General features: G+C 52.7%; 1 protein-coding gene across 1 annotated transcript in view; it reads left to right on the top strand.

The window, feature by feature from the left end:
• Nucleotides 1-11,571, top strand: part of HTT (huntingtin) — a 160,913-nt gene that overhangs the window by 125,286 nt on the left and 24,056 nt on the right. The window contains exons 41-45 of the mRNA XM_006875329.1: nt 5,786-5,993; nt 8,299-8,443; nt 9,909-10,088; nt 10,193-10,369; nt 10,595-10,671. Coding sequence (XP_006875391.1) covers nt 5,786-5,993; nt 8,299-8,443; nt 9,909-10,088; nt 10,193-10,369; nt 10,595-10,671 — 787 coding nt within the window. The remainder of the gene's footprint in view (nt 1-5,785; nt 5,994-8,298; nt 8,444-9,908; nt 10,089-10,192; nt 10,370-10,594; nt 10,672-11,571) is intronic.

The following is an 11,571-nucleotide window of genomic DNA, read 5'->3' as shown; positions in this document are numbered from 1 at the left end:
AGAGAGAGCTCTGGTATCGGCTGTGAACCGAAAGGTGAGCAGTTCAAAACTACCAGCTGTTCCGTGGGAGAACGATGAGGTGTACTGCTCCCATAAAGATTTACAGCCTCGGAAATTCTGTACAGGGTCACTATGAGTCAGAACTGATTCCACAGCACATAACAACAACAACAACACACTCTGTGTGTGTGTGTGTGTGTGTGTATATACATACATATATATATATAACAACATACATACATACACACACACACACACATATTTGGATGTACACAGAAACACTCAGGAATATATAATCATGTAAACAACCCAAGGGCACAAGGCCTGCCTCCTGGCCACCAGCGCACAGCCTTTCTCTTTCCATGAGTCTAGAGTCCTCAGCTGCTTTCTCTCTCCATGGCGTGATAGCATTTTTAAGAACAGTGTCTTTCTCTAGATGAGATGAATAAGAAGCTGAGGACTTCAGTAATAATGGCCAGGCGTACTTTTCTTCTTGTAGTAAGGAAAAACATAAAAGGCAATTCTAATCTTTGGAGAAACTGGCAACAAGGAACAAGGAAGTCATGATCCCAAATGGAAACCGACCAAAGTGTGTCCTAGTTCTCAGCAGCTGGTGGGATGGGAGACCCTGGCATTGAAGACATGCCCTTTAAATGGCGCAGGGTCAAGAACATGGAGCCTGGGGATGGCTCTCAGCTCTGGGCCACTTGGCTCTGCTGGGATGGGGTCCACAGTCCTAATGTTTCTCCTTTGGAGACCAGCTGACTAAGTGACAGGTACAGAATACAAATGTCTTCACTCTGACAGGCAGATAGGGAGGTGGAAGGGCTCAAAGGTCAGGTGCTAGGGTCTTGTCACCTTGCCTTGGTGAGGTCCGGGGGTCATGTCTAAAGTTGATGCAGCTCTGAAAGTAGGCGATTGTCGGCCCCCGTGTGAGGGTCTCCAGTCTAGGGACTGCTGGAGAGCTGTTGGGCCGTGGCGTTTCAGGTGTGCTCACAGAACCTCAGGCTGGGCTACAGCGAGGGAGGAATTCACTGTCCCGGCTCCTGGGAGGTGTCAGGCTAGGGGCTCACTTTTGGAGCGGCCGGACCTGCTGGTTTGGTCCACATTGAGTGTTTTCATGCCAGGGCAAGATGGCTGGCCTCTGGCAGCCCGTGGTCTCAGGCCCTGGAGTCTCGGCCAAGGGGAGGTAGGCAGCACTGTGGTGAGGGAGAGACTGACGGATGGCCTGTTACCGGTGAGAGGCTTCCAGAGTCAGGCGCCCTCTCTGTTGCTGCACTCTTGGAGCCAGGGACGGCAGTCAGTCCAATAAGTGTTAGTTCACTGGACAAAGACGGAGGGAGTCAGCCAGCCCGTGTGGGACTCTGGGGTATCCTGTGTCGAGAAGGAACGACTGAATATTACCACTTCCTATGAAAGAAAGAAATCATCCAGTGGTAGACAAAACAATGGGGTCAGTAGGCCGGGCAGGTTTTCCCAGGGGCCGGGTGGGGCCACATGTGAGGAGACGTGTTGTTAACTGAGAGAACCACAGCTTGAGTGAGGGTCAGGGCCAGAGGAGGCAGGAGAGGGGCTGACCCACGTGGCCCTGGAAAGTCCTGACTGAGAGTCTGTGTCGGCTCGGGGTCATTGCCAGAATTGAATTCTAGAGTGGACTCCCCATTTCAGGCCTTATTTACTAACACTGAAAGAATTTTCTTTCTTTTTTAAGTTCTTTTAATTGGTGCTTCTCTGGCCCATTATAACAATTTTAAAACGGAGAACAAATGGTTCTTTGTATTTTAATAGTGTGTCATGTTTACTTATTTTTAACTTTTTATTGTGATTTGAATGTTAGTTTGTTGTTGTTGTTAGGTGTTGTGGAGTCAGTACTGACTCATAATAGTGTGACCCCATGCATAGCAGAACAAAACACTGCTCAGTCCTGGGCCAACCTCACAGTCGTTGCTATGCCTTGAGCCCGTTGTTGCCACCACTCCATCTCGTTGGGGGTCTTCCTCTTTTTCTCTGACCCTTCTTCACTTCATGAAATATGATGTCCTTCTCCAGGGACTGGTCTCTCCTGACAGACAATATGTCCCAAGTATGAGAGACAAAGTTTGGCCATCCTGGCCCCCAAGGAGCATGCTGGTCGTACTTCATCCAACATAGATCTATTGGTTCTTTTGGCAGCCCATGCCCATGGCACTTGGAATATTCTCCTCCAACACCATAACTCAAATGCGTCAGTTCTTCTACGGTCTTCCATATTCACTGTCCAGCTTTCGCATGCATGTGAAGTGATTGAGAATACTACGGCTTGTAAGCTTATAAAAGCCAGATTGGTTTCCCTTTCAGCAATCCACACATTCAGTTTCGTGACGTGGGTTACAATCCTCACAGTGTAACGACATCCTCCCAATTCCTCCCTGTGTCTCCTGAGTTGGTTCATCCTCCTTTCCTGTCCCTTTCCTGCATCTGAGCTTTGTCTCTGGGCAAATGATGCCCTTTTGATCTGATCTGGTTGGTTTTTTAGGGATTCCATACTCCCTGGTGTCATTGATCACCTTACAGGCCTGTCTGTTGACTGAAAGGTGATGGCACAGGGAAGAGTTCAGTTCAAGGCCTAAAGCATGAGTAAGGGCCAAAGTCTCTGTCAGACCAGTAAGCCTGTCTGCTTTATGATTCTGAATTTCGTTGCACCCTTTGCTTCCGCTCTACGAGGGACCTTCGAGTGTGATCCCTTCCACAGTTTCAGCAGTGGTGGCCAGGCACCATCTACTTCCTCTGGTCTCAGGGTCCTGAGGGCTGAGGCTTGCGTGGTCTGTTAGTACTTTGGACTAATTGTGTTTGGTTTGGTTCCACACTTCTTTGCTCTAGCTGGAAAAGACCAGTAGTTGTACGTTCGATGGCTACTCAGAGCTTTTAAGACCCCAACTCTACTCACAAAGTAGGCTGTAGAGTATTGTCCTCAAAAATAGTGTTACAGAGTGTGACTGATATGCTGGCCACATGCACATCTGCTCTTGGATGGTGTGGACCTGACAGCAGGAGAGACAGTGCCATCTCTGAGAGCTGCCTGCGGGTGCCTCAGTCCAGGAATGGAGTGCTCAGTCCTCACGCACGCTCACGTGGGTTCCTCAGTCCAGGAATGGAGTGCTCAGTCTTCACACACGCTCACGTGGGTGCCTCAATCCAGGAAGGGAGTGCTCAGTCCTCACGCACGCTCACGTGGGTGCCTCAGTCCAGGAACGGAGTGCTCAGTCCTCACGCACGTTCACATGGGTGCCTCAGTCCAGGAATGGAGTGATCAGTCCTCATGCCTGCTCACTTGGGTGCCTCAGTCCAGGAGGGAGTGCTCAGTCCTCACGCACACTCACGTGGGTGCCTCAGTCCAGGAACGGAGTGATCAGTCCTCACGCACACTCACGTGGGTGCCTCAGTCCAGGAACGGAGTGATAAGTCCTCAGGCACACTCACGTGGGTGCCTCAGTCCAGGAAGGGAGTGCTCAGTCCTCAGGCACGCTCATGTGGGTGCCTCAGTCCAGGAGGGAGTGCTCAGTCTTCACGCACGCTCACGTGGGTGCCTCAGTCCAGGAACGGAGTGATCAGTCCTCACGCACGCTCACGTGGGTGCCTCAGTCCAGGAACGGAGTGATAAGTCCTCAGGCACACTCACGTGGGTGCCTCAGTCCAGGAAGGGAGCTCTCAGTCCTCAGGCACGCTCACGTGGGTGCCTCAGTCCAGGAGGGAGTGATCAGTCTTCACGCACGCTCACGTGGGTGCCTCAATCCAGGAACGGAGTGATCAGTCCTCACGCACGCTCACGTGGGTGCCTCAGTCCAGGAGGGAGTGCTCAGTCCTCACGCACGCTCACATGGGCACCTGTGCTGTTACCATAGCTCCCGTTTGCTCTTATCTCAGGGGAGACAGTTCCTGTCTGTCCCAGTGTGGTCCGGTAGAATGACCTGCGTGTGTGGGAATGTTCTAGAACTGCAAAGTCAGCTGCCTCTGCTCGCCTGTGGCTCTTGAACTGAGGAACTTAGTTCTTCATTGTTTACATTTTCATTAGTTGAGCCTTAACTAGCTACAGGGGGCTAGACAGCACAGGTAGAGCGCGAGGCCCCACGTTCTACTGGGAGAAATGTGGTGTCGCGGCTTGGAGGCTTTGCTGCGAGTACCTTTGGACTAATTGTCTCAACATTTGCAAATAAGGTAGCTGTGTGTGCGAATGTCTGTTTCTTTTAACAGACACTGCGTGCCAGGAAGATTGGTTTGGTGGCTTGTTGTTTTGTTATTAAGTGCCATTGAGTCAGTTCCGACCCATAGCGACCCTGAACAGGGTTTCCTGGAGCACAAAGCCTCATCTTTCTTCCATGGAGCGGCTGGTAGTTTTGAACTGCTGACCTTGCAATTTGCAGCCAGATTCATCAGAGCTCCTTTAAAGGTACAATTAAAATGATCATTTGTCATCCTGCTTTGCTTAAACAAATGAGTGAATTGCACCTTTCCACCAAAGCTGGACGCCTTTGAAATGTCAGCGGTTTGAACCCACCAGCTGCTCCGTAGAGGAGTGGTGAGGCTGTGTGTTCCCATCCAAGTTACATCTTCGGAAACCCGAGAACAGGTCTACTCTGACCCAGAGTCGCTGTGTGTCGGATTCAGACCCATCAATGGGTTTGAGTGTTGGCTTTTCTGAACACGGAACTGTTTTAATGGCTTCAGCCTCTTGGCTGTCCCTCATGTTGATGGGGGCTCAGGGACATGAAGCCCAAAGTCTTTTACCTGTTTCAGATTCAGGCTACGAGGAGAACAAGGAGACAGTGAGACATGGTGTGGGAGTCTCTCAGGTTAGCGTTGGGATGGTGCCCCGCAGCCTCATTCCCCTCCTCCCACGGCTCAGGCCACATCCACTGCCCACAAGGTGATTGTGTCTGCCCTAGAAGGCTGGTGTTAGGGAGGTGGACAGTAGCTGTGTGGCCCTTCACAGCACAGCCCCAGTGCAACGGTGGGGTGAGGGGGCTCCAGCCTCTCAGCAGCTTTTCTCTCGGGGGGCTCTCTCGGGCCCAGGCTGTCTTCCTGTCTCCCGGGCCACAGCATCCTGTCTTGTCATCCTGCCCAGGTGGTGTCTGGCTAGTGCTTTTCTGCCCCTCCATGCTTGGCAAGCAGAACTGAGCCAAAGCAGGGCAGGCAAGTCGACTCCAGGCCGGGCCAGGCCACAGCACGTGTGCGGAATAGACTCAGGGGCCGTGAGCTTTTAGAAGTCAGTTGTCAGGCCTTTCTCCTGAAGTCTGCCAAACTCTCTGTTAGTAACTGAGTGCTTAACCGTCTGTGCCACACAGCGTTCCTCCTAGGAAGTCATCAAGTCGATTCGAACTCACAGTGATCTTATATGGAGTTTCTAAAAGTCTAAATCTTCACAGCCGCAGGCAGCCTCATCTTTGTCCCGTGGAGTGACTGGCGGATTTGAACTGCGTTAACCTTGCAGTTAATAGCCCAGCACCCCTAGCAAGCAGAGGAGCCAGGATTCATAGCAGGAGATAGGGTTGGTGCCCTGCTGTAGTGTGCAGCATCGAGGCTAGTTTCGGGGGACACTGCAGCTTCGGCAGTGTGGGGGGCGGCTGTACAGAGCTTTGAGAACCCATTCCTGCTGTGGGTGGAGGGCTGGGGAGTGAAAAAGCTCACTTTCCTGGGAGGTCTCACTACGTGCTTCACACTTGAGTCTGCGAGCGTCTCTCTTGTGTTTCAGCCCCTCTTGGCCTGTGGTGCAGACGCCCCCTCAGCTTGACCTCTCCTCTGTCTCTAGGAATGTTCCGAAGGACCACGGCCGCCACCACCAGACTCTTCACCTCCGACAGCTCCGACGGCAGCTTCTATGCCCTGGAGGGCCTGAACGCACGTGTCCGTGCCATGATCCCTACCCACCCGTCCCTCGTGCTGCTCTGGTGCCAGATCCTGCTGCTCGTCAACTACACCGACTACCGCTGGTGGGCCGAGGTGCAGCAGACCCCAAAGTAAGCCATGCGCCTCGGCCTTGTCAACACTCCCGGCAGCTCCCCGTCTTGGCTCTTGGGAGACTGTGTGAGGTCTCTGCTATCTGGTCTGTTCTCGGCACGCTGCTTCCTTCAGTAGGTTCTTGTGGCTCAGTTGGCCCCATAGGCAGATGTTCTGCAGTGCTTTAGCCTCTGTGCATTCGGTGTGGTTCTGGCTATTCTTAAGCATTGAAGTAATCATTTGACAAGTTTTCAAAACTGCTTGAAAGTAACTTTTTTAATAGTCTGTTCAAAAGGATATGGTAAGTGTGTTACTGTGGGTGGCCCTCTTTTTCCAGAAACTGTCAGGTTTGGGGCTGAATTTCTAGGTGTGCACTGTCTCAGCACCCACCACAAACACAGACACCAAGTTCATGGTTGTCAGATCTGTTCCCACACAGAGTAGAGCCGCCCTCTAGGGTTTTTAAATTGTCAGTCTTTACGCGAGCAGACCACCTCATCTTCTCCTGCAGAATGGCTGGTGGGTGTGAACCACTGACCTTGCAGTGTCGTGCAGTGCCTAACCCAGTGTCCACACCCCCTGGTAAATAAGAGCTGTTTGCCCCTCTCTGCGGTGTTTCTGGAAGGCCCAAGCCCACGCTGGGGAGATGGTTGGAGATCTGCAGATCAAAGGCAGCGCAGGCCAGGGACTGAGGGTGGGGAAGGAGTGAGCCAGCTGTGTGAGGCCGTGCTCCTGCTGGAATGTGTAGCCTTGGTGGACCCAGTGTTGGGGGACATTGGAGGGGTAACGGCAGCTGGGCTGTGCCCTCAGAGCTTCAGTTGGGGAAACAGGCCGGGGCCTTGATGCAGAGCAGGCCCAGTGGAGCCAGACGCTGCCCCATCCTGGGCCATCCCATGATGCTTTGGCAACTGGAATGTTGACTCTGAGTGTGTCGTGTTGACTGTGTGACCCACTGGAGAAAATTGTGCCTTCTAACTCAGCAGACCCTAAACTAAAATGACCTACAAGCCAAGCTCACGCGGTTCTGGTTAAATTCAGCATCTGAACCCTCTAAACTTGCATAGGGCTGAAACCCACATTCCTGTTAAGCTCCCGGGGGATGCCCAGCCCACCCCGCTCCCACATGGTTTCCCTTTCTGTGCGCGTGGTGATGAGGGGTCTGAGCGTTCGTGTGCATTTTAGGTTTGAAAAGCCGTCCTTCTCAGAAATGGTCTCCCTCCACTTTGTGGGCTCCCTACTCATTCCATCCCCTCCCTTATAACGTTGTGTGAGACACTGCTGCTGGACCGGGGATCAGAGCCAGATTGCTGACCTGGTGGATGGTGTGGCGTGTTCAAGCGGTGAGCGTAGTCAGGAGTTCAGCAGGTGTCCTATTGAGGTGTTTGTTCCGGGTGCACGAGCGTGCCTTCACCCTGTCTGACCCGATCTCCCTTCTATTGGCCTGAAGTAAAACGAGTTGACCCTAGAACCTGTCCACGGACTCCTGGTGTGGTGTTGTAGGATCAGCACTGGACTGCGGACCACAAGGTCCATAGTTCAAACCCAGCAGCTGCTCCTTGGAAACTCTATACAGGGTCGCTATGAGTTAGAACCACCTCACGGCACTGACCAGCATGAGCTATCTAAACTTCCTATCTCGTAAACATGGAACCTCGTGAAGGAGCCCTGGTGGTGAATGTGCTCAGCTGCTAACAGGAAGGCTGACAATTGGCACTTGCCAGTCGCTCCACGGGAGAAGGGTGGGCGGTCCTGCTGTGTCCTGGGAGGCCACTGTGCATGGCAGTCAGCTGGACGGCGTGGGTGTGGGTGTGGGCTTGGTGTGTAGAGTTAACTGTGCTCAGCCGTGTAGATGTCTCCTGTAGCAGTGAGTTACACACTGCGGGCGGGCGGGCGGGCGGCCGAGCTCACGGTGGTAGTGTTGAATTGGGCATAGGGTAATGAAATCAGAACGTGCAAAGGGTTGCTTTCTGGAAGTGTGCAGTGTTTATGGCAAATGGAACAGGAAGAATTCCCCCAAATGATGGTTACATTTCTCGCATAGCCAAGCCAAGTTCACCTTCAAGGCTAGAATCAAAGTGCTGACTGATGGGGTGGCTGCTGTAGGTGGTGGGTGCTACTTTTGTTACTGTTTGTGTGTGTGCTTTGTCATTGCTCATGTGTTCATAACTGAGAGAGTTGTTGCTCACACAGCCTTCTGCTAAGGCAGTACTTACAGTAACTTGTCTACCTTAGAGCTAGAGTTAAACAGCTTTATCGTCAGTGTTGTGAAAATAAGCTTGCTGTCACCTCAGAAACATTGTCAATGCAATCTGTCACTCCTTCTAGGAGACACAGCCTCTCCAGCACCAAGTTGCTGAGTCCTCAGACGCTGGGGGAGGAGGAGGAGGACTCTGATTTGGCATCTAAACTGGGCATGTGCAATAGAGAGATCGTGCGGAGGGGGGCGCTCATTCTCTTCTGTGATTACGTGGTAAGTTGGGAACTGTGTGTAAAGGGACGACCAACATCCTGGGGTGCTTCCTGTAAACTGTGTTAGGACCAGACCTACCTCCTCCCATTCTGCCCGACCCAGGCTCATTGCTGAGCAGGAAGAGACTTCAGAACCAGAGCTGGCCTCCCAGGCCCTGAGGTCTAGTCCCTGAGCTTCCAACTGCTCTGTCGAAGATTTTCCTTTGCTTCCGTTTATTCAGCAAATACGGTGACCACCCTGGGCCCAGGCGTGAGGGCGACAGCGGAACAGTAGTCATAATAACAGGAGCAAGTTTCGAGTGTTAACTCTTGTGAGGTTGTGATCTTTAAAACATTTCTATATTCATTGGTACCAAAGTTTCCACTGCTGCCTTTTAAAGCAGATTCTCGGTTGGATGCCGTTCTTTTGAAAAAGCAATGTTTGTATCGTTTTAAACTGTCAGACGTGTGCACATGCTCACCATAGGAAATTTGCAAAAACTCAGGAAAGAGAAGAGCAAAATCTCGTGCGATTGTCCGTCTCTGAGACAACTTGCTGGCCCTCTGACCGTTTCCGTGCCTTTTCCACGCCCGTGCGGACACACAGGTTTTGCTCTGGTGCCGAGCCCGTGCTGTGCACCAAGCAGTTGGGCAGGGAGAGGCGCTGCTGCTGGACCAGGTGACATTGGTGGCGTGGCGGTAGCAGCGCCGTTACTGCCACGGTTTACTTTCACACTCCCCATGCAGAAATCATTTTCTGATCTTGTTCCACTTTTGGGAAGTAATATAATCTTGTTCAGTGCTGCTGAGTCGGACTCGTAGTGATGCTGGATAGGGTTCCCAAGGTGGCTGGTGAGCTTGAATGGAGTCTTACTTATCCAGCTGTTTCTCACAGATATGTCAGAAGTGGGGATCTCTGTGTTCTGAGTGAGCACTCTGAAGTGATCCCCAATGAGCAATAGGAGCTGCTGGTCAGATGCCAAGGGGCGCGTCCAGTTGGACAGTTTCAGCCCAGATGGATCTTTGATGTAGATGTAAAGGCAGCATCTAGCAGGGGCTTCTGGAAGCTCCTGGGAGAAGCCAGCTCTGTTTTCTGTCTGTTCTCTGCGTACTGCTAGGAGGCCCTTGTAGGTTTAAGAGTAGGTCTTTCCCGTCTACTGATGAATCGGGAGTGAAGAGACGCGAATCTGATCATGTGGGAGTGTGGGTGTTTTGCTAAAGCGGTGACAGTTTTCCTCAACTCTTTTATTCACCAAACTCTTAGTGAATCAGAGACAGAGCCACCCTGGTGTTCCGCGCCTACTGGGCCTGACTGGGCAGGAGGGCCTGCCAAGGGACTGCCACCCGTGCCAGTGCCTGGTCCCTGTGACTCCACAGCCTGCACCCTGGAACCCGCCTTGGCCGGGCTCAGAACCCGCTCCGTGTTCCCTCAGGGCCTGCTTCTGCTTTCCGCTGTGACTCGTCTTTCTGCCCTTCTCGTCCCCCAGTGTCAGAACCTGCATGATTCGGAGCACCTGACGTGGCTCATCGTGAACCACATCCAAGACCTCATCAACCTGTCCCATGAGCCCCCGGTCCAGGACTTCATCAGTGCCGTGCACCGGAATTCTGCCGCCAGCGGTCTCTTTATCCAGGCGATCCAATCTCGTTGTGAGAACCTTTCAACTGTGAGTCTTTACCCACCAGCTCCCGCCCATTAGAGCTTTCAAACAACGACGTCAGTTTCCAAGTGGCCAAACATACAGCCTTTGTCCCTTTCCTCCCCCACCAGCCCAGCACACTGAGGAGGACGCTTCAGTGCCTGGAGGGCATCCACCTCAGTCAGTCGGGTGCTGTACTGACGCTGTACGTGGACCGGCTGCTATGCACCCCGCTCCGCGTGCTGGCACGCAGGGTCGACACCCTCGCCTGTCGTCGGGTGGAAATGCTGCTGGCTGCAAATGTACAGGTTTGAAAAGCCCCCTGGTGCTGTGATCTCTAGCCAAGGCCAGAAACATGAGCACAGTGACTGCCAGGCGGTTCCTATAGGCGTGTTCCTCCCATGGCCACCCAGAGAAGCATGTGTCACATACCCAGCCATGTCTTTGGTGTGTCTGACAGCATGCGTGTCGGGGTGTCTCCTCTATCAGCAGGCTGTGTGTCACACAGCCACTGAAGTCCTCTTTCCCCACAGAGCAGCGGGTCTCAGCTGCCGCTGGAAGAACTCAACAGGATTCAGGAGTACCTCCAGAACAGCGGGTTAGCACAAAGGTAATGCTGGGAAGCCAGGCGCCCCTCGCTGTGAGAACTCAGCATCTGTGAGCCTAGGACAGAGAGCCAGACACCCTCCACCGAACCCTTCCTAAACGAATAAACTGATGGACTCCTGTTCTGACTCCCTGTGTGAACAGGGGCCATCGGCTTTATCTGGATAAAATCAGTGCATAGAGAAACTGGGGTCAGTAAATCTGGTTCTCGGCACCAGGGAGTCTCTCTGCAGCTTGTTCGCATTGTCTCTTTTCATAGCTGTTTTGTTTGCAAGACCTTTATTAGTCATTGAATCTATTATGTGACTTTGGTTTCATGATCTCCCGACAATAAGAGACGCTTTCCTCCTGTGTGTGTGTGTGGTGGGGAGGGCCAGGGGGGCTGGTGTGTGTGCAGGAGACTATGATGCCTTATGCCATGCTTTCTGTCTGAAGTGGAGCTTGCAGATGGTGCCTTCAGGTGGGATGGGGCATGACTTGGCGGGCATTACAAGGTGGTCACTCGCTTGAGGTGTGGTGAGAGGTCAGGCTGTTACTGTCCTTTAACCCCAGACTCTGCATTCAGCCCCCATGAGGAAGATTCACAGCATCCTGGGCCAGATGCAACGATTCTTGTGTGAAATGACCATAAAGACCAAAAACCAAACCACCCAGAACACAGTCTAAACCCTGCTGTCAAGCTGTAGGGCCAGGTAGAGCTGTCGCGCAGCAGTCACCGTTGTGTACCACCTGTTTCTTCCACAGAGCAGCTGGTGGGTGTCAACTGCTGAGTATGAGCCACTGCTCCACCAGAGCTCCTGCAGGGACCATCGGGGGTGTGGACACTGGACAGGAGTGTCCATCCATCAGTGGGTGTGGATGATCCTTGTGAGGGGACTGGACAGGAGTGTCCATCCATCAGTGG

The sequence above is a fragment of the Chrysochloris asiatica genome, unplaced genomic scaffold (assembly GCF_000296735.1).
Source record: "Chrysochloris asiatica unplaced genomic scaffold, ChrAsi1.0 scaffold00319, whole genome shotgun sequence".
NCBI lineage: Eukaryota > Metazoa > Chordata > Mammalia > Afrosoricida > Chrysochloridae > Chrysochloris > Chrysochloris asiatica.
This window is presented reverse-complemented; position numbering and strand designations above follow the sequence as displayed.